The sequence below is a fragment of the Hipposideros armiger genome, unplaced genomic scaffold (genome assembly GCF_001890085.2).
Source record: "Hipposideros armiger isolate ML-2016 unplaced genomic scaffold, ASM189008v1 scaffold_65, whole genome shotgun sequence".
NCBI classification, from domain to species: domain Eukaryota; kingdom Metazoa; phylum Chordata; class Mammalia; order Chiroptera; family Hipposideridae; genus Hipposideros; species Hipposideros armiger.
This window is the reverse complement of record NW_017731415.1, coordinates 2,157,410-2,182,889: the sequence shown is the minus strand read 5'-3', so window position 1 is coordinate 2,182,889 and position 25,480 is coordinate 2,157,410. Positions and strand designations below refer to the sequence as shown.

Below are 25,480 nucleotides of genomic sequence, written 5' to 3'. Positions count from 1 at the left end.
CCAGGCTCCCTGGAGTACAGAGCCTGAAGCAAGACTTAAGTGCAAATGCTTTTCCCGGGGGTGTCATCCCAGGGCAGTGAGAGCGAGGGAAAAGGGACTACATGTCCCACCTGAATCAGTGGACGCTAGGACTCGACAAGTGGCCAGAAGCCCAAATATAGTTGTGTCTGGGAGAATGCGAGGTATCTTATACGGCATATCTGATAAAGCCCATGAGAAAGATACTATTGTTATCACCATCTTTTAAATACAGTACTACCTTGGTTTGTGAGCATAATTCGTTCTGGAAACAAACTACTCATATTGCAAGACATCACTCGTTTACCAAGTTAAAATGTATTAGAAATGTGTGCTCATCTTGTGGAACACTCGCAAACCAAGTTACTCACAATCCAAGGTTTTACTGTACACTGGGATTATTTGCTGAGAGTAGAAATGCAATACCAACCAGAAGTCAGAATGGTTCCAGTGAGCCCGTCAGATTGGATCCTTTTTGAATATCCTGACATATTCAAAGGAAGCCATCTACTAGAAGGAGATCTAGTCACCCACGGAAGCATAAAAAACAAAGGCTCCCAAAATTCAAGTTAACAGCTTCCACCTGAGCACTGTTCTGGGTCTCAGGCACTGAAATTGGGGAGACAGATAAAATGGGTTGTTGGCAGGAGACTTTTGCCATCTCACCTATGGCGGGATGAATTCATAAGGGTAAGTAAGATTGATGCCAGGAGGCATGCGATTATTCCAATTCCTCCTTTTCTCATTAAATGCTTACCAAGCAGCTCTCTGATAACCATGGTACTCCAGCCCTAAGGATGCCATGACTATATCTGTAATATTTTCCCCTGTGTTCCAACACGTTGCACAGCGCCCAGTACACAGTAGGCAGTCATACATTGGAAGTGACTAGATAATGCACTGATCATCTTGTCCACGTGAGTTACAATTCTCATTGTGTTATGGTGAACCATAGGAAATCGTCACTTTTCGTGAGTCAAATGATGGTTTCGAATGGTACACCCTAATAAATCCATATTTTGTTATTCTGGCTCAAAGGTGTTTTACTTAGTGTGAGACAATCTCTCACAACCCGATCCCTTCGGCACTGAGAAAGGAAGCTTCTCAGGTGACAAGGCTTCACCAATCTCAGTTTAGCTGACTAATTTCACAATGGATAAGATCTCCAAGAATGCAACAAGTGGGAACTAGAGAAACAAGAACTCACCTCTGGCTTCTTCCGATAGTGGGAACAATTTGAAAGAGGAAGGTAGCATGTGAACAGGGGCCTAAAGAATGATGGGAAGTTTGACAACAGAGATGAAGAGTTGACAGGGGGTGGTCAAGACTTACAGCAACATGGGAAAGACAAAAATCAGAGGCAGGAAGGGACACAGTGCAATTCAGCTCATTGTGAGCCGTCCAGTTTGGCCGGAGGACAAGGTCCGTAGGGGAAGACAATGAGAGGGAAGACTGGGAAAGCCAGGTCAAGCCAGAGTACACATGGCCTCAAATGTTAATTCAAAGCATTAGCAAGGATTCAGTGTCCTTTAAGGGCCATGAGATAATCATTCAGTTCTAGGTGAAAGGAACTGGAGAAGGGAAGCCTGGGACCAGCCAGGCAGCACTTGTGAGAGCCTCTGATGGCGATACCAGAACAAAATTAAGGTGGAAATGCCCTTTTAGAGATAAATGTGAAGAAGAACCACTATGCTGAAAGATAGAACTAATTCAGATTAATCAGCTAAGCAAACTCCCTGCATCCATCACCACAGTCGTCGGCGGCCTCATCTCGATCCTCATCATTTATAGAAGGACTGCTACTGCCAGGCCCTGAACTCATCTCATCCTAACAGCAAGCCTAGGAGACATGTGCTTTTACTTCCATTTTGTAGCTGAGGAAGCTGAGAAGGAAAGGGTCACAAATCTCCTAAAGAGTTGGTAGTAGGGACCCAGGATCTTCTAACTCGAAAGCCTATGGCTGTCTGAGCTGAGGACATTCCGAGACAGGTACAGTTTTAGAAAATACAGTCCAGGGCTAGCAGCTCCCGGGAGCAGGGGGAAGATGTCTAGGGCCAATCCCCAAAGCGCCCCACGGGGGAATGAAGGTTCCACGGTGGTTCCCCATTTACGTCTCCGTCCAGTCCTACCTTGCTTTCTCCTTCAATGACGATGACAGGCACGGCAGTGGCAGGCCAGCGGTGTTTGGCTGGTAGGGGTTTGTCACAATTCCATAGAACTATGATCTGAAAGGGACAAGGGATCATTAGATGGCTTGGTAAGGGTGGATTTACATGGGCTTTCAACCCAACGTTTCTGCTCACAGAGAGAGAGGAGGACACATGGAGATCCAAGCAAGGCAGAATGGCAGACATCTACACTGATTTTACAGTGAGCCCAGTCCCACACGACCGTCAGAGCCTGCTCACTTCAACAACTGAAGAGAGGAGAAAAAGAGTCACCTAAAAAAATTCCATCAATGGGGTTGAAGAAAGCGGAAGAAAAACAAAATTCATTTCAGGGTTGCTGGATCTTAATAAAATGGTTTCCTGAATTCTGATCTTACGATGATGAGATAACAACACTGATCACATCAAATAAAAATGTATACTGAACATCTGAGACTCTGCTCTGAACTTGCACTACACCGGGCAATGCGGGAGAAATAAAAGAATTCGAGATAGAACTAGCATGAGCTCATGTTTTGCATTCTCCAGAATGCATGACTGCATGACTTTCTTATTGCTCATACATGTGTTTAGATAAAAAATGCACCCTTCCACATGACTTCATTCTTTTGTTTGTAAGCCTTCTACAAATGAATTTACACATCAGAAACACCACTGGGAAGGAGGAAGGGAGTGATACTGATTTGGAAAACACTGTTACCATAGATATCATCGTCTGCTCCCAATTTTATAATTAGTCACATGATTGCTCTGAAGGAAAAGTTAACGCCTTCTGACACCAACAAGTCTGTTTCTTCTGTTGTAACTTTGTTTCCTGGGTCATCCCAGTGGCATTTCTGTTATGGTATCACTTTGGCATTTAAAAGCAAAATAATAGGCTTATATATTCTTTTTTTTTAATTAAAATTTATTGGGGTGACAATTGTTAGCAAAGTTACATAGATTTCAGGTGTACAATCTTTAATACATCATCTATATATCACATTGTGTGTTCACCACCCAGAGTCAGTTCTCTTTCTATCACCATATATTTGATCCCCTTTAGGGCTTATATAGTTTTTAAAAGATGTGTTGGTGTATATAGACACACATATACATATATAATATATTCTCTCTCTATGTAAAATATTTTATATATATTATATATAAAATATACTCTTTAAAAAATATATGTCTCGACCTTACCCCGATGCAAAGATCTCTTTGCAACCCACCTGTTACCTGTGCCAGATTTCACTTGCAAGAACCTCTAAGTTGATGAAAAGGGCAGAACAAACAAGGCATGACAAATGAAAGGGCAGTCAGAGGACAGGACGCGAGGTGAGCCCCAGGGAGCGAAGCGTGTAGCAGGTAAGCAGTGGGAGGCTCTAGCCTGCTAGACGGGAGGAGGCAGGTGCTGCTCTGTCAGCCCCCGACTCACCTGGGCACAGTACTGGGATTTGGCTGCAGCCACGAGAAGTTTCAACACTGGCTGGGACTGAGAGACCAGGGGGGTCACCGCATGGATGACTGCAGTGAATTTGGAGGGGGGCTTTAAACCTGAAACAGAAAGGGGAGAGAGAGAAGCCTAATGAAGCACTGAAAAACAAGACTTGGAAAATTTCTCCTTGCTCCATTGCCTCACCCTGGAGCTAATGTTCCCTTCCAGCATATTATTCCTTCGCCTCTTATGTCCTGACAGAACAAACACAAGGTGAAAAGCTGCTGGTTAACTCTTGCCTGAGTCTAGAGACCTTGATAATTTACAGCTCAATGTCCCTTTGCTGGTTCCTCCTTTGATATCCTTTTCCTCCCTTGGGGATATGCATGTTTGCCCTCCCTTCTGCTTTGTAGGTACCTAAAGTCTACACACACACACACACACACACACACACACACACACCCCACTGTCAAATTCAAGAAGGGGTGTCTACTCTAGTCGCTTACATCTTAGTAAGGATTTAAGTAAATGTACTCTCTTTCCCAGGGTATTTATTTATATCTGTCTTATTCTTAATTATGTAGTTAGGGGGGTTTTGCCTGATCAATACTATTTCTAATAATAACTGGCAAGTGGTAAAAGTTCAAAGAACACGTCCAGGGCCTGACTAAGCTTTGAATCCCAGTTCTACCACTTAGTGGTGGTGGGACATTGGAAAACTTACTCAACCCTCTGTGTTCTCATAGCTGTGAAACAGGGTTGATAGAAATACTATCACTCATATGGGGCTGTTATGAGAATTACATCAAGTGAGTTAATGAGTACAAAGCGCTTAGAACAGGATCTAGCAAATAACAAGTGATCAATCGCTGTTAGCAGCTATCGTCATCACCATCATCATCATCGTCATTTTGGAGCAGAAGCCTCTATCCTCCCAAGAATCTCCTGTGTGTGTAGCAGTGATATAGCTGCGAGAAGTGGTATGTGATCATGAACTCTGCCAACTGTGTGCTCTGAAGCCCTAGGTAGAAAGCTATCATAAATATGCAAAACTGCCACCAAAGAGAAAGAAATGAGAGGCTTCTCCCCTACATGAGTTTTCCCATAAGAACTCACTAAGAAATTGGAGACCAGTTAAAAAGTGTTTTAAAACTTCTTCAGTTTCGACCCACTAATTTCACATTTTAGTAGCTTAAATGTGAACAAAAGAGTGCAGGGACGTTCAAGTTAAGCTTTGATATTGATGAAATAAAGGCAAGCATCAGGCTATATATATTAAAGGATTATACAAATGTTTGTAGAGCAAATTATATCACCCAATTAATACTTTAATTGCTTGTTGGAAAGAAGCTAAGCTTCCCACTACTGAGATAACACATTCAAGGTTTTGCTGAAGATGACAAACACTATGATGGAGGGTTCAGTGAGGACAGGTCACGGCTTTTCGATTTTTCTGCAACAGTTTAAGAAGCATCATTTACACACTTCCAATGCGCTAACTGAAGATCTTAATGCTCTACAAGAAATATGTAGAAATTTATCAAATGCTGCCTTACTGTGAAAATTACTACCCAGTGTGGGCCAGTCACTGATACTGATATGGTCCCCATAACATGTTTGGTTTGGATTAAAGGGTTCTGTGTCACTGGTTGGTGCTTCAGGCCATGAATTTCTTTAAGTTTCATCTTATCAGCTAGATACGTACAACTCAAAAAAGGGTGAGATTGTTATTGGAGAATGTCAGTATTGGGTGGAAAATCTAGAGTCTTTTTACCACATCAACTTAAAAAGATGCTTTACTATCCCAGGGTTTCTCAACTTTGGAACTGTGAAGGAGGCAACATATCCACAATGTTACCAGAACAACTGGGGCCCCAAATACAAAAATATCTATGGCAATACAGTAACATTTTGTAGACTTTTGTCCCTCTGTGCATTTCCTTTTGCCCCACTGGGATTAAATCAAAACCTGCTTGAGAGCACAGACTGCATTTCATTTGACTTTCAATTTCTATCACCTAGTACTGCATTAACATAGCACATAAGAGGAACATAATAAATGTTGAATGACTGATACATTTCTCCCTTGCCATATATTCTTAAATCTTTCTCCTTTTCCTTTATAAATTCAATTTTTCTTTAGTATGAGATAGAGAAGTTAGGATTGTGAAAAAAAAATTGGGGCAAGATCTTCTAGCTCTATTTTATATACGATGAGACTTTAAATTATAGCTCACCCATTGTCATGTTCAAAATGATCCATAATTTGGGAGCCTGTTTCTCAAATGAAATAACTCTATTAAACATAAAGTGTAGCTGCTCAGATAGGAAGGGTGTTTTGTGGGTTTTTTTTTCATTTTGCAAAGCTCTGTTGGATTTATAATTCTTGACCTTGATATACCATTTATGACAGGGCTCTAGAAAGCAATCTCCAATGCAGACTTTTAGAAAGACCCCACGACAGAAAAATCAAGGCACTTCAATTCTTGACATTTGGAGGGTAGACAAGGGTAGCTCCCTGGAAGGAAGTCACTTACCTAAATTAGCATAGTAGTAAGGAAAATCTCCCAGATAAGATGAATACTGTGGTAGTACGAACAATCCTCCAGGATGTTTGTTCCATATTAAACTGTTACGTGATATGTGCTTGAATATTCTGTCCTGAATAATCTGGAAAACGAAAACATCCGTGAGGATGAGATTCTGATGGTATTTGATATGGACCGTGCTCAATCCAGATTGGAAGGATGAAGACACTCAAAGTAATGTCCCGCCCCGCTCAATTCTCCACCGATAAAAGTGTCTGGGACACTAAGAGAGTGACAGAGCAATAGAAAAGAGAGAGAAAGAGATGAATTATGGCTGATCCAATTTCCTAACTCAAAGTCAGTTTATCCATACATTTTATCTTGTCTTTTTATAATAATAAGTCCATGTTCGTTTCAAAAGAAAGTGTGTGAAAGTTTTCCTGGGTGGCTGAGCATCTAGCAGTTGGGTCTGGATGCACATCAGGAAGATTTGTTCCCAGGCTCAAAGATGTCAACGCAGACCATGTGAAGACTGATCTGGGAGCATACTGAAGATAGGACTTTGCTCCCTACCTTCTAGAAACTGTGAGGCTTTGATCTGTTGCTTTAATTCAAGAGGCAGATTTATTTGCTTGTCATATTTCATTTTCCTTTTCAAAGTCAACGGTAGGACTTTGGGGTACGGGTTAGCTCAAGTTTTCCTATATTTCATTTCAAAAAGTAGTGAGTTAACAATTATTTCAAACATCCTCCATAATAGGACAAGAGCCGTGGCATATGAAGACTAATAATAGCCAAGCTAGTTCATTAGTTTCTTTGGACTTTGGGACCTTGCAGATCATTAAATTCTACATTCAGAGTCAAACACTCTCCCATCCTGAATCATTTGTCAGGTGAATGTGATTAGTCCACTTTACAGATTTCTCTCTGTGTCTTTCAAACTCTTGTAATTATACCAATCATTCATTAAGATGTGATTTGGCAAATAATTAACTTGATACAGAATTTCAAGGTTTTGCAATGCATTTTTGTTTTTTGTATTAAGAAGAAAGAATGAAAGAACGAACGAACGAACGAACGAATAAAAGAAAATGTCTGCCTTACATTTCAAGAGATTTAAAACCTAAATCATCATTTTCCAGTTCCCCATTTAATGAAATATGATTTTAAGTACAGACCATTTTCAATGGAGTTTTATTTGCTAAGGTTATTAACACCCTCATGGGGTGCCACATGGCGACTAGGCAAGTAATAAAGTGAACTACATTTGTCTTTGCAAACCTTATCATGTTTATGTTTCTCAATGAGAAAGAAGAAAGGGAACAACGAGGAAATTCAGAAGAACTCAAATACCTTAGTTCACTGATTTCTGCATTTTCTCTTTCCTCCAGATCAAAATTGCTAATTTTATATGGCTAAGTAGAGGTTTCTAATATGGTGGAGAGCTCAGGAATCTACCTAAAATATTAATGTTTATTCTTCGTAGTACAACAGAGATGAGTTAAAATGCATCGTCTAGCCATTAATTATGAAAAAAGTATCATGGTTATGAAGGGTTTTTACATGGCTAGCAACTTCACTTTGTACACCGTTTATTCCAGTTTTTTATTATCTGTCCAAATCCACTGTCTATTTAGTTTCCTTTGTAGTTTTTCATTTAGATCCTCTCTTTTTTTGCTGTCCAAATTTATGTACCTCCCATGTGGTCACTTAAATTAGTTTGGATATCAAGACACAAAGTAAATTGACAATAGATATCATCATAAATCTGACCTATATACAAATGGCATGGACTCAGATATGTCACAAAATGGGTCACCACTCACTTCAGGTCTCTGGGTGGTATCCTTCTCATTGTCACAGACTTTTTTGCGGTTTTTTTGCAAGCAATAGCAAATGTTGAATTTAACCTGGGTCAACCAATTGACTACCTTTTATATTCACTTTTCTCATTTGTAATAAAACTATAAAACATCACATTAATTATAACAAGCTCTCAGAATTGTTAGGAAGAGCTGCCTAAGTTTTAATACTTAAGACTTGATTATTTTTTTATGTGTGCCATTGATAAAAAATCTCACTCCTGTGTTCATTTTCTAGGCATAGATTTTTCCATTTTTATACAACTATAATATCATAGATATATATTATAGATATCTTTCCATATTACTAATAGTAGTCATGGTTTACTTACTCTAAAATGACCAACAATAGTGCAATTTTTCCATGCAAAGCAATGAACACATTTATGAATTAGATTTTTCAGCATTTAGGATTTCTTTAAGACTTTGTCAAAGGTTATGAACACTTAAAGATGTTCATGTTATTACCAAATGTCTTTCTAAAAGGTTTAGATCAACTTGCCTTCTCAAAAGTTTGAAAGAATATGGCTATCATTTCACAAAATAGAAAGATCCCTTTGTCCCTCCCCTAATGTCCAAGTCTTCCTATTTCTACACTTGACATCTCCCAGGATCCTTTCAGGGCACTCAGTACTCACTCTTGTTGCTGTGAAAAACAACATTATATTTAGAGATTAGACACTTCTTTGGCTATAAAGAAAATTAAAAAAGATATAAATATAGATATAGATCTATCTATCTATCTATTTACACACATACATACACAAATAATACAAGATTTTTTATTCACTATAGTCCCAAATAGTGGCCTCAGTAATAATATTTTTTATTAGTGTGAATTTGAAGGGAAGAATGACAGCCTCTGTATTTTTATTTTCTCTGTGCCATCTTTTTTACAAATAATAGACTACTGGTTATAGGTTATAGTCATTCCGTGTGGCCCTGACTTGGTCTTTCGACCAATGCAATGTTACCTAATACACACAGTGCCACCATATGTCACCTCATTCCAAGCCAAAGCAAACTTCTATTTCCATTATCTCACTGGTATTAAAATTTCATTGTACAACAGCATCAGCAAGACTGAGGTTTAAATGTTGCACGGCTAGATAACGGAAGAGAAAAATGGAGAATGAAGGCTTCACAAAACTCCATGAGAAATGTGCTTTCCAAGCTACCACGAGCTGTTTTCATATACTATCACAATGTCACACACCTTTCCTTTGCTCACCCTGATTCTGACTGAGCTGCCCCTATGGTTCAATCCTCTGTGCCAGGTTACTCTACTGCCATGTTCTGACAAATCATGAAATCCATGAAGAAACACTGGCATTACAGTCTTCTACCACTGTCCTTCTTCATCGTTCCTTCTCAATTTGCACATGCACAAAACTAAGCTTCAAGGAGCCTAGCTCTTATTAAATAGCTCCTTAATTCCAAGATGCAGAACCAGGACATTTCAATCACCTTGAAAATACTGTGCTAGTCAAACCCCAAATATGACAGAGTGGACCCCAACAGAATAGACTAACAACTTGACCCTGGCATTGGAGAGAAGGATGAGGTAGCCTGTTTTCAATTATGTCTAAGTACTACCTACAGCTCTAAGACTCATAGCCTAAGTAATCGCCTTCTCGTGGTCTAGACTACACCAAGCAAGGAAGAAAGAGTCTGAGTAAGAACATCCAGAAAGCAGGGGGTCCTCATATGTATGTTGTCTAAGGGCAACTGAATTATTCTCCTACCTTAGGAGCTCCACCAGAGACCAAATGACTTATGTTATCTATGTTCTAAGCCAAGTGGGCATTTTTGGTAGCATTACTTAAATCATTCTTATAAACACACTGGCTGTATTTATTTGTGTATGTGGATGGCATTTTCTCTGCTTTTTTGTGTACGTTGGATTTGGGGCTAATCTGAGTTCTAAATTAAAAAAGGGAAACTGGATGCTATCTCACGCAATTAGGTTGAGAGGTTCAATTGTTGCAATCTAATCTTGGAGCTAGATAAGGATGTTTGACAGTTACTATAAATTTGAATGAAGTATATGGTTTGCAGTGTTTTCAAAACAACTGTGTCACTGAAGAAATACATGGCTTAAATCCAAGGGAAAGAAGGCCTTGGCAGGCACAAAGATGAAAAGAGGTTGACTGAAGTTCCTATTCTGATGACTAGATCACATCCAACTGTTATTACAGGATAACTGAGCACTGCTAATTTAATAGGCAAGAGACCAGAGCTATGCAATAAACCATGCTCAAAAGAAATGTAATTAATGAGATACCATCTTTCATCTGTTAAATGAGCAAAGATGTGTATGTGTGTGTTTTAATGATGATCCTTCAGGCTGACAAACGTGCAGCCAGGAGAGGGTCTCCCCCAGACAGCTTGTCAGAGTCTAAATTGATACAACCTTTTTGAAGAGTAATTTGACATTACATATCATGAGCCTCAGAAACGCTCAGACTCTTTGGTTGAGTAATCCCACTTCAGGGACTCTATCCCAAAGAAACAGAGGTGTGGTCTAAGATACATGTAGAAGCTATTCTTAAATAGAGACTCTATCTATAAACATAAAAAAATTAGAAACAGCATTAATAGTTAACAAAGCAGGTTGGTCAAATAAATAGAGGTTCACCAAAGTATGGCATACAGGGTAAAAAAAACCAAAACCAAACAAACAAAAAACATGTGGTCTGAGTGTATTATTACAGTGGACAACAGATAGGGCAAAATTAAAAGGCCAGAAACAGATCCAAAGCTGCTTAAAAGTGGCATATGAAAACACCGAGGAAAGGATAACTTAAGAAATATACTGTGACCACTACAAAACAATTTGTCCTTAAAAAAAAAGTTATATTTTCAATACAGAGCACACATAAAAGCAAATTCGATTAAAAAGCTAAATGTGGGCCGGCCGAGTGGCGCGTTGGTTAAGAACTGGCTTGGGACACCAGAGGGCCCCGGTTTGGATCCCACATATGAGGGCCAGTGACACTACCCTCTACAGCTAAGATGCTGAACAACAGCTCAACCTGGGGCTGGGCTGCTGTGAGTCGCTGGCGATGGTGTAGGCTGCAGCTCCTGCTGCTGTGGGTTGCCATAGGCTACCGTGTGTAGCCAGCAGCCAGCGTGAGTGGCCGTCCAGAAGCCGGAGACTGATTTGCCTCGCCCGGGAAGAGCGCAATGATGGTGCCAGCTTGGGCCAGTGAAACAACGTCCTCCACAACTAGACTGAAGAACCAAACAACAGCAACTTGTCTGTTCCCCTTCACCCGATTCCCCAATAAAAAATCTTAAAAAAAAAAAAAAAGCAAAATGCACTAGAAAAGCACTAGAAAAATATAAGTGTGTGTGTATAGAAATAAAATTATGGGTTGAAAAGTCCTTTCTAAACAATAGCAAATGGAAACGCCACAGATGAAAAGACTGCCCAATCATAAAAAAAATAGAAAGACATGCCACCAATTGGGAGAAGACATTTGCAAAAAAGGAGTCAAAGTGTTAATATTTTTAATATATTAATAATAAGCTATTAACAATTAATGAGAAAAAGTGGGACAACACTGTGACCATTTCCACTTCTTTGGGAGTTGCCTGAGCAAGAAATATATGAAAATATTCATTCTTACTAATATCCTAAGAAATATAAATTAATAGTGATTTATCGTTTCTAAAGATATAATATCCAATATTGGTAAAAGTGAAACCAAAAGATCAAAACAAGTCCTCTCATTTAAGCGAGAGGGAGTACAAATTAGTTCAATTCTATTGCTGGAAAATTGACAATTCATATTAAAAATCTTAGCATTCGGCATATTCTTTGAACCAGGACTTCTAATTCAAGGGATTATCCTAAGGAGGTAATCTTGAATCAGCCCAATAATTTTGTGCTGAGGTTATTTGCTTCAACAATGTATACAATAATAAAAAACCAGAAACAATCGTAATGTCCTCAAATTGGGGATTCATTAAAGAAATTAAGTGATATCATGAATGGGGTATTATATAGTCATTAAAATAATTACAGAAATAATTACAGAAAAATCTAATAACATGAGAAAATATTAACAATACAATATTAAGCTGAAAAAAACAGGTTAGAAACTAAGTATAGAAATACTCATTTTTAAATTAAAAAATGACAACATACATTTGAATAGCGAAGAACTAATATGTGTTTATGTGTGTATATATGACAATAGTGATTTTGTAAGGTAGAATATTTTATTTTTATGCTTTCAGTATTTTCTATTATTTTCTAAAATGAACAAGCACTTCTTTGATAAAAAACACTCATTCCAACAGAAAAAAAGAAAAACTTGACATTCAACTTTCCTTAAGAAGGGCCTAGGAAGGGTCTTGGATGGAGGACAGGATCAAAGAAAAGAAAAGGGTAGCATCTATTACATATTTAAATCTGTGGCTATGAACAAAAGACTCAATCAATTTTAATTGAAAGGAGTGCTTTTGGAGGAATGAGAAGTTTTCTTGTAATAAGGAAGCCTTTTGAAGCCAATCTGACACTGACACTTTCATGGGTGGACCTGGGTCCTAAATAGCCCTTTTCATCTGGTTCCAGGATAGGGAAAAAAAAAAAATGTGTACCATTCATGAGAGGACACTCTGATTAGAGCATACCCCCAGGTAAGAGCAGGAGCCCAAGCTAAGCTCCAGGTAGGTAAGTAAATGCCCCACTGTCCCACTGTGCCTGGGTCATGAACAGGACTGGCTTGTATACCCAGGATGGCAAGAAAACTGGGACGCAGACAAAACAGGATGACTTCAGTTTTCTTGGTAATACTGTGACTTCTCAGTGTGTGTTCTAAGTTACAATAGCTTCTGGAGCACTAGTCACTTTTCCAAAGTAAATATGCAAAACTGAGGCCACACATGCCCCTGCCTCATTATGCAAATACCTCTGAATCCTTCTTGAGGCGCCTCACCACAGGCCCTCAGCCTTCCTTCCTACAAGCCTGTAATTCATGAGTGTGCAGTTTCCTAAATCTTTTCTTAGCTTTTTTGTGCTACTTAGGTGTAGCCTCAGGCCATTGCTATCTGCTCTACTTCCATGCCTCCCTTTCCTTTTTACCTCCTGCCTTAAAAAACAAAAGAAAAGCAACTTGAAGGTGGGCACCCAAACTATGATTTCATAGTTTAACATTTTCTGCACCACAAAATCCTGATTTTCTTCTTAACGCATCCTTACAACATGAATGCTGGTTGGGTTGTATGTCTTCAAAATTGATTCTGCTGTCCTCCAATGCCACTGGCCTATGGTGCCCAGTTAAAGGATTCATAATTTTAGAATGGTAGAAGGGTTCCCCCTTAATTGGTCACTATGTGTTTTCTAAATGGGCTCCAGAAATATGTCTTCAAAGGATGCCCATTAAGTATGAATGACAGGAGGGCCGTCATTAGCCACATATCCCTGAAGTGACGTGAGACAGCTGATCTGTGTGTCAGAAGTACAATTTCTCCTCACGTCAGTTTTCTCCTATGGGGTTTGTCAGTGATGGAGGTATCTGCTTGGGCACGGCAGCGCAGGTAAAAAAGGGTTAACCGTCACATCCAAGCAGCGAAAACACGCGCAGTTTTGCCCCATCTGACTAATTAATTACACATCCCCAACAACAAAACAGAAGGCTGAGAGAAGCGTAGAAAGGACCATTATTCAAGACGTAGAGCCAAGTGGTCCCACTTACCTCTAGTGTAGTTAATACAATCTTCTCAACTGAAGAAAAATAAGCCTCCCACAAGAATTGTGTCTGCTGTCTAAGTGCTAGGATTTTATCCTGATGAATAGACCTGATTGTAGAAGGAATCTGTAACACAAGGTGAACACATAATAACGATAACTGAAAAACAATGAGATGCCATTGGGTCGAAATAACCCACTTGGGCTTTCATTCTTCATAGCGTTCAGTTTCCAGCATACAGACCTACTAAGAATCACCAACCTCCAGGTTCAAAAGCCCTTAAGAGGTGTCAGGTACAAAGCAGCACTTATTGGGAATCAGCTTTAAAGACCTTTCACGCATGAAAAGTGAGAGCTCACCACTAAGATTCAGAGGGAGCTCATCAGTTGCTTAGGGTGTTCTCACGGTAGCAATTGCCATTGTCCCCTGAGTCCCACAAATCCTCGATCTTGCACAGACAACCAAATTTTACAGAATTGGAGCTACAGGCCTTAGGGAATGGCTGAAAGATATCATCCCCAAGTGCTTTTGTGACATGCCATGCCAGGGACTACACATTACCTCCCCCCACAGCCCCCAACCCAGAGCTGTTCTGTCCCTCAGAACTCTCTTTTTGGCTCCAGCACTTACCCCAATCTAACACCATCTTTCCAACCATGTATGCGTTTAGTCATCCCTGCTCTCCACCATGCTACACAACTCTAAAGGAGGAATCTGTGTCCTGTCCATACGGCTACACATTTTAAGGCTACAAGAGCGGCTTTTATGTAGTAGTTACAGAGCAGACTTGAACATGGTCATCTGAAGCCACCATAGGAATGTCACTATTTTCAGTAGCAACATCACTTAATGGTTCAGCACGAGACACAGTAGTTGGACAGAACAAGTTGGAATCCCGGGCCCCACCATTTACCAGCTAGCTGTACTTCCTTGGACAAGTTACTGGATCTCTCAAAGACTCCATTTCCTCATTTATAAAATGGGGGCCTGGGTTGCAAATGGGAATGTTCTATTTGTTGCTTTAAGAAGAAAGTTAACCATGGCATTGTGACTCGGACTCCATCTGCGTTTCCACTGGAAGGAAGGAGGTGGTACCATTACCCTTAAGAAGAGCAACGGGACTAACATCGGAAGGTTGTCATGAAGGACACATGAGTGCTTAGCACAGTTCCTAGGGCACAGGAAGCTTAATTAATATCACATTCATGACTACTGCTATTACAATGACTGACACAAGGGTGATGAGATTCAAAGTTGGACCACTTGCTTAATGTCTGCATGTGACGTTGCTTGGGTCCGACCAGCTTTGAAGTGTTACTTCCTGGGTTTCTGGTGAGTTTCCTGGGCTTGCTTCCCATCTTCACAACAGTTTGAGGTCTCTTTCATTGACGGAGTCTATACTCTTAGGGGAGTCTAGTATCACTCCCTATGATTAGTAACTGCCCTTTCATGCTCACCTCTTTCTGCATGCTTGCCTCCCTAATGCATAACTAATTAGACAGACCTGGGGCCTGGGTTGCAACGGGAATGTTCTGTTTGCTGCTTTAATAAGAAAGTTACCGACAGAACTGAGACTCAGACTACACCTGAATTTCTGCTGGAAGGGGAGGAGGTGGTAGAATTACTCCAAGAGGAGCGATAAAACTGCTTCACCATAAGAACAGAAGACCAAGCTCACTCGCTTTGGCCTTGACTAAAAGCAGATGGTAAAATCTGTGCCCCAAAGTGGGTACCTGGATGCCCAACACTAAAGAAGCATGAAGGTGACAGGTAAAGGAGAAACACTGGCAGGCAAACGTTACCCTGAAATCAGAGCTCAGGTCAAGTGGAAGTATAATAAAATATCCTTGGAGAAGGTAGAGAACCCATTTATATCATGGATCTTCGAGGAGTCAAAACAAATTTTTATTTACTCACTGAGAAAATTACCTAGATTGACAAAGACAGCTATTATTCCACTCGATTTTCATAATCATGACCTCTTCTAAATGTCAGCGCTATTTTCCAAGTGTCATATAAGTTGACTTCATTGTTTTATCATGGGCCTGAGGAGCCAGTCCATTAGAAAAATGCTGAAAGCTATCTTCACTATGTGGTGTCCGGAAAACAGAGTAGGCTTTGGTTATGAAAGGAGGAAGGGAATATCATGGATTAACACTCCCCCCTCTTTTTAAGTCACATGTTGATGTTCCTTCACCAGGTGAAATATATTCTACCTGTTTGTGTGCACCATACAAGTGTCTGACAGTGCTCTGCAAAGCGTTCTAGAAGATAATTCCGATTGAAAAGACAGAGTTCCAAGTCTTAATGGCATTTGGCTCTTGGTTATTAATCTGCTTGTCCTGAGGTACAGGTATGGGAAAGTGATAAAGTAATTCTGAGTTGGCCAGATTGTTTGGAAGCTGCAGAACTCAATGAAGTCTTAATAAAAAGTCGTGCATAGTAACAAAACTCATGGGATCCACCAAAATAGATATAGAAAAGCCACACGGAGCTCTCTTGTGACATGATGACGAGAACGTATGCAAATAAAAACATCCGAGCTGTTCTAAAACAGGAAATGAAAAATTGTAACATAACAAAAACATTTCCCAGAGCAGACATTTGGGCTCATTGCCAGCTCTTTAAAACCACTGTCAACGGCAGTGCAGTCGCTGTTCAATATGGAGGCAGCTGTGCAAAGACAGGCTGCATATGAGAGGGGAAAATACTAGCAACTTTGGGTGGGCGCAGAATGAAAAACAAAATCTTCAGAGTCACGCCAAATGGTTGCTTCGGAAGGTGAAATACACATCAACTTTGGTGAAATGGTAGAAAATGGACAACCACAATTAAGTACCCTGAAATGTTCTCTACCTCAAAGATAAACTCCCAACTTATTCCTGTCGAATTCACAGGAACATTGGTGTGCAAATGGAGAATGTTGGCTCATGGTTTTTATTCCCTTCCTTTCCCCAATTTCCTTTAATGAGCATGCATTATTTTTCAAAAACATGAAAGGGAAAAAGGCAACATGGCAAAGAACCGTATTTATCACTTTTGATTGGCCTTTCATGAGTCACTGTTTTAGGCACACCCTATCTCTGTGTGGAGAGGACACGGCTAGAGACCACAGATTTCTCATTTGTTCTGGTGGTCCCAGAGGCCACTAACATCCCAGACTAGAGCGGCAGGCAGACAGGATGCTTTGGGAGCTGTGTCTAGCTTGGCTTACCTAACCCATGGTCTCCTTAGTTACAGATATTTCACCTGTTACTTTAGGGAGGGTACTGCCTCCCTTCCCCAGCCAGCTAGCAGACCAGCTAGCAGCATAGAAGGAGAATCAACAACCAAGTTAGACACTCAATTTTCTGGATATCAAAGAAAGGGCATTAAAAAAAGAATAATAATTCTACAAATATGTTGGTGGTTCAAGATAAAGTACACAATGCCATGACAGAAAAGCATTATTATATTGTACAATTTTAGAGAAAGGAGCCTGGCAATTTATGTAGAACCTAAATATTATTGTGTAACGAAGCTGCCCTTGAGTGACAAACTATTGCTGCCCTCGGATTTCTCTGTATTATATCTCCCTCCCAGGCAGCTCTTGAGAAGTTCAAACTTTAGACACCCTTGTCAATGATGAGTGCACTGTATTTATGTGGATTTACTTCTTGGCTCGGTATGCTGTTCCACTGCTTTGTATGTCTGTCTTTATGCTGGTACCATACTGTTTGATGACTGTAGATTTGTAATATACTTGACATCAGTAAATATGATGTTTCCAGCTTTGTTCTTCTTTCTCAAGATTGAATAGGCTATGTGGGGTCTTTTATGGTTCCATATGAGTTTTAGGATTGCTTTTCTATTTCTGTAAAAAAAAAAATGCCACCGGGATTTTGATAGGGATTGCACTGAATCTGTAAATTGCTGTGGGTAATAAGGGAATAATTTTAACAATATTCAGTCTTAATGTCACAATATAGGACAACATGGATGAACCCCGAGGACATTATGCTAAGTAAAATAAACCACTCACAGAGAGACAAATACTGCATGATTCCACTTATATGAGGGATCCAAAAGGGTCAAAATGATAGCATTAAAGAGTAGAACGATGGTTGCCAGGGGCTCGGGGGACGGAAATGGGGAGGTACTATTCACTGGGCATGAAGTTTCAGTTAAGCAAGGTGAAAGTTCTAGAGACCTGCTGTACAACACTGCACCTATACCAACAATAATGTATTGTACGCTGCAAAATTTGTTAACAGAGGTTTCAGGTTACGTGTTCTTACCACAATAAAATTAAATTTTAAAAAATCTAAATGGCCAAAAATGCATTCGAAAAACATTTTTATTAGAGGCTGCTCTTTCAATTACAGATCTTAAAGAGACTCTCATGCAGGTGCCCAGAGTGGAGCATTTGAGCAATGATTGCACTAATTATAAGAATCAACCCTAGGGGCCTCTCTCTTCCTGAAAATTAATCCGAAGGTAAACACAGAAACAGGGGAAAGGAATATGAAGTGGTAGGATTGCACAAAACCTCTCTTGTATCATTTCTAAAAATTCTGGCTATCGAAGGGGATGGATATACACCTCTGCTCACCATTGAAGCTCATATCTGTTACCTGCGACTTTTCCTTTTCCTAATATAGTCTCTGGACCAGGGCAGATTTTGTGTTGGAAAATGCACAGTGTCATATTAAATGACTTCCTATTTGCCCTGACACAGGCAATTTTCTCCTGATAAAATTTATTTTATAGGGCTGACCTTTTGGATTCATCTTTGAAAGTTTGGATGGGGCAGCAATAATCCACTGATCTGTTGAAGCCCACCACCCCTTCCTTACCTGTAATAACAATCTTTCATCGCCTATGACGGCAGCTTGGTTCCAATTAATCACTTCGGAGAATGGCAACTCCCATCCATTGCTGAGCATCACAGGGACACAGGCAGCCTGTGCAAAGAAGGGGACTTTGTGAGTGTGAGGTAAGCAACAGCAAGAGTCATTCCCCGCTGTCAGGGGTTATTTCTTACGTTGCATAGATCCTGGACTGCTGAGGCCAGAAGGCAAGTGAGCTTTTAGGAGTTGTCAAATCACATGCAGGTTTTATGTATCCAGCCGAGATTTTAGGATTTGCCAGTCTTGCCCTAGAATGCTAAAACCCCATTTCTGTTCTAGTACGTGGCTTGGCTGACCTTACTTCCATGGAGACAACGGCCCTCATTGGGGAAGTTTTACCGTTGCAACAAAATCTTTCACCAGCAAAATCTCAGCATATAAAACCAACCCTGAATGTAAACCGTTTTGTCAATGTAACTGTCCCAGGTCTGCTTGCAAGAGCTTTACCCCAAAGTTATGAGCAACAGAGCGTAGAATGGGGCTCAGCATTCCTGACAAAGCATTTTGGGGATGTAAATGGATGTAACGATCACAGGGTACACGCCTTCCCCATGCTTTGCAAGCATCTGAAGCAGAGCTATGTTCCCTTCCGTGTGGAGGGATCCAACCCAGCTGCCCCACGTTACTATCTGCACAGTGATCTAACAGCCGAGAAACACCAAGCCAGTGACAAAATTTTGGCTCCACATAACTCATAATCCAAACCAGAGGACAATGCTCCACGCAACATCCCAAGAGGCTCTGGGACGGTGTGCTTCGCAGAACACACAGTGTGCTGGAAAAGGCTTCGAAGAGGAGGAATCTCTTCTGTCAGAGCACAGGGAGAATCCTGACAGTTAGGAAGCACTGACAAAAGCACAGTCGGGTGAGGAGCAGCACGTAGAGGAGGAAAGACGATAGCAGGAAGGGGACAAGCAGTGGAGGAGAGAGGTGGAGAGCACGCTTTCTGTCCATCAAGGAAGGCTGGCTGCAGCTTTCAGGTGGGAGAGCTGGACAGCTGTATCAATAGGAGAAGGCATTTCTGCAGGGCGAGGTGAATGAGCAGACTCCACAGAGGTCCTGGAGCTGCAGCTGGAACCTCTGAACCGCAGAGACTAGGAAGAGCTGGGCTGAGTGAGTAGCACCACCCTGCTGGGCATCACGCTCACAATTCAGACGAACTGAGCAACAGCTGAGAGTGGGGACAGAACAGACAACTTGCTTGTGGGGAGTACCACCCCTCAGCCATTTCCATTGCTCTTGAGACTGGCTTCCAGGAAAAGAGCAGGGTCTCTGTGAAGGGCCCAGCGAGGCTGCCTGGTGGCAATCAGATCGTCCCTGTCTGCAGACATGCCCCTGAGGAACCCATCCTCCCTGGTGGTGCGGCCGTGTCATCTTCTCACATCCAAAAGCAGGAGTAAATCCTCTCCGCGCCCCCCACTTATGAAAAATGTTACAGATTTTCTTGGGAAAACGTATTTCAGGTGTTCAAGGTACACCATGCATTCTGTTTAGATTCCAGGAGAAGTGCTAATGTTCAACCCACCAGCCTGCCTTCGGTCCTCAGCAGTATTCTGGGGAGGTTTCAGGGTCTCTTACCTGCAGAGCCTCCAGGAACCTGAAGGACCCGAGCCTGCGACCACGAGGAACCAGACAGAAAGTGGCATTGTGCAGCATTTCCCGATAATCATACCTGAAAGGAGAGGAGGCATCATCAGTGAACAAAGGCCCATTAGGAATCGGGGGGGTGGGGGGGGAGTGGGGAGGATGGAGGCACACCTGTGGGCACACACCTGCATGAAATTCCCAGAGCCACTCGGGAAATACACTGGGTGGGCTGTTCTCACTTCTCCATGGGTGGGTGGGGGCTATTGCATGGAGAACAGATGTGAACCTTCATGTTGGACAAAACAATCAGGGCCATTTGCAAACAGTCCAAAAAAGACAAGTCTGATGGTCCCAGTAACAATTTGGCTTGCTCAGCCTTTGCTTACAAAATCAGAGTTTTTGTGTGTGTTGATGACATGTGTTGTCCCCATTTGCTTAAAAAAAAGAAAAAAATCACTGCTAGTTGTCTTTTTGTAATGCTGTGTCATCCACCAAACTAAGACTGCGCTTGTCCCGTGCCCATAAAACCATGCTATTAAACCCTACTCAGGAAACCTCCATTCCCAGCACAAAAGAGCATTCACAGTGTCCTTCACCCTGGAGTGTCTACGTTTATCCAAGAACATTCCATTACCCCAGACCAATCTTCCTGCGGGACAGTGGCGGACATGACTTAGAGGGAAAGGAGCTAGCCAAAAAATGGGGAAAGGGAAATATTGAGAGGAAAAAAAAAATAGGGCGTGCAGGAAACGGGGCCGCAGTAGATTGTTTCTTTCACACACAACCCGTTAATGGTGTGACACTGTTTTTGCACTTGAAAAAAAATGCAAACTATAACATGAGTGTCACCTGTCTCTTTAAGCTGGTGAAGGACAGGAAAGACAAGGGGCATTTCATTGTGTGTAGGGTTATCACTTTAAAAGTGATTTCTCCACAAACACATTCCACAAACACGCACTTTCAAGTTCATTGTGAATTTGGGAAAACTTGGGAAACTGAAGATGGCTGGTTTTCTGTGAAGGCCCAGATTCTCCGAGCTAAGATGAAGTCACTCTCAGCTTTCAAGAGCTTCCAATGCTTGTCAGACAGGCGCGACTTTGACAGGATCACCTGTCATCAGCATTTTCTGACTCTTAATAGTCTAATTTAATCATAGCCTGAAGGCATCGGATTCTTCCCTCCTCTTTTTGGGATACTGATATATACATTTATATTTTTAAAGTCCACATCTATTTTTATATTCTCCCACAAACTAGGCATATGGGAGTAAGCCAATTTTCAATTATAAACCCGTCATTAAGGAGAGACATCATGCAAAGGACCATTTGCTTAAACAAGCGTGTACAACTAATTTGCACAAGAAAAGGTCACCATGAATGGATTAAGATGATCTCCACTGAGAGTAAAATAAAAACCCTAGATGCATTAATTAAACTGCAAAGTAGACTTCAACATAAAAAAGATTTTTTAAGAGGGCTCAAATTTAGCTAAGTAAAAAAAAATATATTAAAGTATGATGGTAATGGATTCTTGTTTCCTCACCAAACAGAGGAAGATATTGACAAGTACGTTCAAGCTCAACTGTTGATAATGTCTACATTCCTAACTGTTCGATTGAGAAAAGGGAAATACGTGCACACACACACACACACACACACACACACACACAGTTTAAACTGAATTTTTTTTAATATAAAAAGGTCAAATATACTTCAGGCTACTGCAAAGTTTAATAAATGCCAAGAATAGAAACCCCTGAGGGACCAGCACCGAAGGTCCTACATCCTCATCATTAGGCTGCTAAAAATGTAAAACCCTATTAACGTTCTGGATTGTAACAAGTTTCAAAGTTGCCAGTTGCAGAATTTACTTTAGGGAAGCTGTGGAGGGAGAGGAAAAGCAGAAAAGTTAGAGGAGAAACTCAAATGACAGTTATGCCTGGGTGCTGATTTTTAAGTGGTTGTCTAGAACGAGTATTCACTGATGCAGCCAATGAAGCTTATGTGATTAAAGCTTGTGTTCGTTCCCAGAAGAGGTGAACAGGAGGCGTGGGATGAGTATTGTTGCAAGAATCAGGAACCCACTCGGTAGACATGACATTATGAACACAACACGTGAGCTTGCTGGGCCTCCGTTTTCTCATCTGCAAAATGAGCCAGCTGAGCTAGAAGACTAAAGGTGGTTTGAACATTCCATTATTCTTTATGTTATCATTTTTAGGGAAGAAAGAAGAATGTCCTTTGAGAACATCGCCCTATTCCAAAGCCTTCCATAACTTCTGTATGTATGTGTGTGCATATCTGTATACACCGTGTGTGTTTACTATCTATATTCATAACGACACACGAAGACGTATACGGAACATATACTCGTATATGCATAACTTGCAATGATGAGTTACAGATTTCTAACCATGTTCAGCCCATGAACCAGCGTCTTCTGGGTTCTGTAAGTTACTACTGTGCTATAATTGAATGATACCCCGCGAGGAGGCGGGCAATGGTTCTAGTTGGGCCACATCTGTGTTTGGTGCCCTCCCACTCACACTTTCTGCGGACCTCCCTCTCTCCATTTTCATGGGCTCACACACCCCACATCTACTTCCTTCTAGGTGGTTAACTCATTCATTTATTCAGTCATTCTTTCAAGAAATACTATGTTCCAGGCACTGTTCCTGTCATATAGGGATTGTGCAGAGATCCTTCTCCCAGTTGCTAGACCTACCAAAGAATCACTCACCAAGGGGAAAGGCTGAAGAGAAGCGAAGGTGTGACATCTCCAGGGGGCACGTGCCCAGAACACTATGTACAAAGGACACTATGGAAGGCTGGCCTTCCGGACGGACTCAGTCAGGAACTCTGTGGCCGTATGTCACAGCAAAACATCAATTTCACTCGTAAAAATAATTATTTAAAAAATTCATTTAAAGGTTCTGGAAACTGTCCTAAGGGCATACTGACAAATAGAAAAACAGTCGCTCATGAGAATCTACCAAATCTCGGCAAGAGCAGTGAGCGCCTGGGCATTGGAGCCATGACCCGCTCCATGACCAATGCCTACCATCTCCGCCTTCTAGAAGTTCAGGCGAGAACAGTCTAGAAGACTGGGCTCCCTCTGTCCCAGCTCCCATCAAGACAGTGCAAAGACAATCCATTGAAAGGAGAAAATATTTGCAAATCATAGACCCGAGAAAGGGAATTTATCTGGGATACTGAGAGAACGCTTAGATTCAACAATAAAAAGACAAATAATACAATTTTAAAACAGACGAAGGATTTGAAGAGGTATTGTTCCAAAGAAAAACTACAAAGTGCCAATAAGCACATGAAAAGATGATCCACATCATTCGTCATTGGGGAGATGATGATCACAACCACAGTGACACATTGCTTCGCAGCCACTAGGATGGCTATAATAAAAATGACAGGTGATGACAGGTGCTGAGGAGCCTGCAGTCAAACTGGACCCCTAATATCTCTCTGCTGGGAAGGCAAGGGGGTGCAGCCATATTGGAAAATGGTTTGCCAGGTTTTTTTTTAAAACTAAAAATGGGCTTAGCATATGACCCACCAATTGCACTCCTGAGCATCTGTCCTAGACAAATGCAAACTTATCTTCACGCAGAAACTTGTCCACGGATGTTCACAGCAGTGTTATCCTTAACAGCCTCAAACTGGAAACTATCCAAACGTCCTTCAACGGGTAAATCATTCAACACACTGTGGTACATCTGTAGCCTAGAATACTTCTCAGCAATAAAAACGAAATGAACTATTGATACACACAACCAGCTGAAGGGAATTAAGCTAAGTAAAAAAGCCAATCTCAAAGGATATATGCTGCATGATTCCATTTATATAGCATTCGTGAAATAACATTATAGGAATGGAGGACAGGTTAGTGATTACCGGCGGATAGGGATTGGGGAAAAAGACGGGGAGGCGACAGGTTAAGTGAGGGGGGCAATCTTTGTTGAAAAGGACTAATTCTCCGTGATATTACTGAAGTTTAGAAATGTAAATCACAGCAAAATCATGAACTTCTTAAAAACAAGAGATTATTAACCCCTGATATCCGCAGGAAGAAGGTGAATAGATGAGGGAGGCAACCAATCTCAGAGAACTTGCAGCTTTAATTAATAAATGGCTCTGTTACCCTTCTCAGATGGGCAGTAAGTTCCCCACTGGATAGGTGATGACACCCAGAGAACAGTTTTCATAAACGACTGCAAAGAAAACTGCAATAAAAATGACATGAACCTGAATTTAACCGAGAAACCAGTACCACTCCACGGCCATAACCATTTTCTCCTTAAAGTTGTATTGGATAATGAATGGGAAACACCCCATTTAAAATGGGCCGTGTAATAAAGCATAATTAAAGTCCTTCCCCTCCACATGAAACACATTTTTTGCTGGCAGCAATTCAGTGCAACCGGGGAACGGGGCCTAGTGCAGGGGTACTCAAGTGCATTCTCCCAGCCAGTAGCATTGTCGATGAACTTGGTGGAAATGTAAATTCTCAGCCTCACCCACGGCTGCTCAATCAGGAACTCTGGGAGAAGGGCCCAGAATTCTGTGTATTACAAAGCCCTCCAGGTAATTATGATGCACCCCCTAAATTTTGAGAACCACGGACATGGTAATGAAGAGCTTAGTAATTAAAAGCTTAGTGGGTAAGCAGCTTTTCAGACAGCCAAACCTGGGTTCGAATTTTAGCTTTGCTATTTTCAAGTTGAGTGACCTTTGAAAAGTTGTCTAAATCCTAGGTTCCCAGCAAAATGCGGGAAAATGCAGATCACACTTACATTGTGAGATTAAATAGCATTTTGAGTAAAGCATGGACACATGAGAGGCAATCCATACAGGGCAGCTATTGTCATTTTGGTTGAACGGAGGCAATAAATATAATGGGAAATACAGCCGACATGAACTTAGAAAGCCCGGGTGAGGAACTAGGCTCTGGGCTCACTGCTTTCTATGGGACCCTGTGCAAATTGTTGAACTTCTCCGAGCCTCAAAGCTGTGAAGATCAAGATCACGTCCACGCAATATAAACTGAAATGCACTATGCAATCGCAAGTTATTGTGATCAATTATATGAGGACGAGAGGAATAACTATGTTTTTAAAAACCAGTAACAATACACATAAAAGAACAGATCCCAAAGACAGCCAGGAAAAAATGTGGAGCAGACTCTTTAACATTAACATCAAAACAGAAGCTGTGCATTGCAGCGCAACAGCAGTTTCTAATTCAAAGGGTTTTACCTTATTAGCCAAAGCTACACAGACAAGGATGTTGCCAGTG

At 41.1% G+C, this 25,480-nt stretch overlaps 1 protein-coding gene across 1 annotated transcript in view; it reads right to left on the bottom strand.

Annotated features, from left to right (window-relative positions):
- Nucleotides 1-25,480, bottom strand: part of LOC109382533 (exostosin-1) — a 276,712-nt gene that overhangs the window by 14,358 nt on the left and 236,874 nt on the right. The window contains exons 2-7 of the mRNA XM_019642095.1: nt 20,163-20,256; nt 18,531-18,638; nt 13,702-13,821; nt 6,144-6,276; nt 3,607-3,725; nt 2,148-2,243 (exon numbers count right to left, since the gene is read on the bottom strand). Of these exons, the coding sequence (XP_019497640.1) occupies nt 2,148-2,243; nt 3,607-3,725; nt 6,144-6,276; nt 13,702-13,821; nt 18,531-18,638; nt 20,163-20,256 (670 nt within the window). The remainder of the gene's footprint in view (nt 1-2,147; nt 2,244-3,606; nt 3,726-6,143; nt 6,277-13,701; nt 13,822-18,530; nt 18,639-20,162; nt 20,257-25,480) is intronic.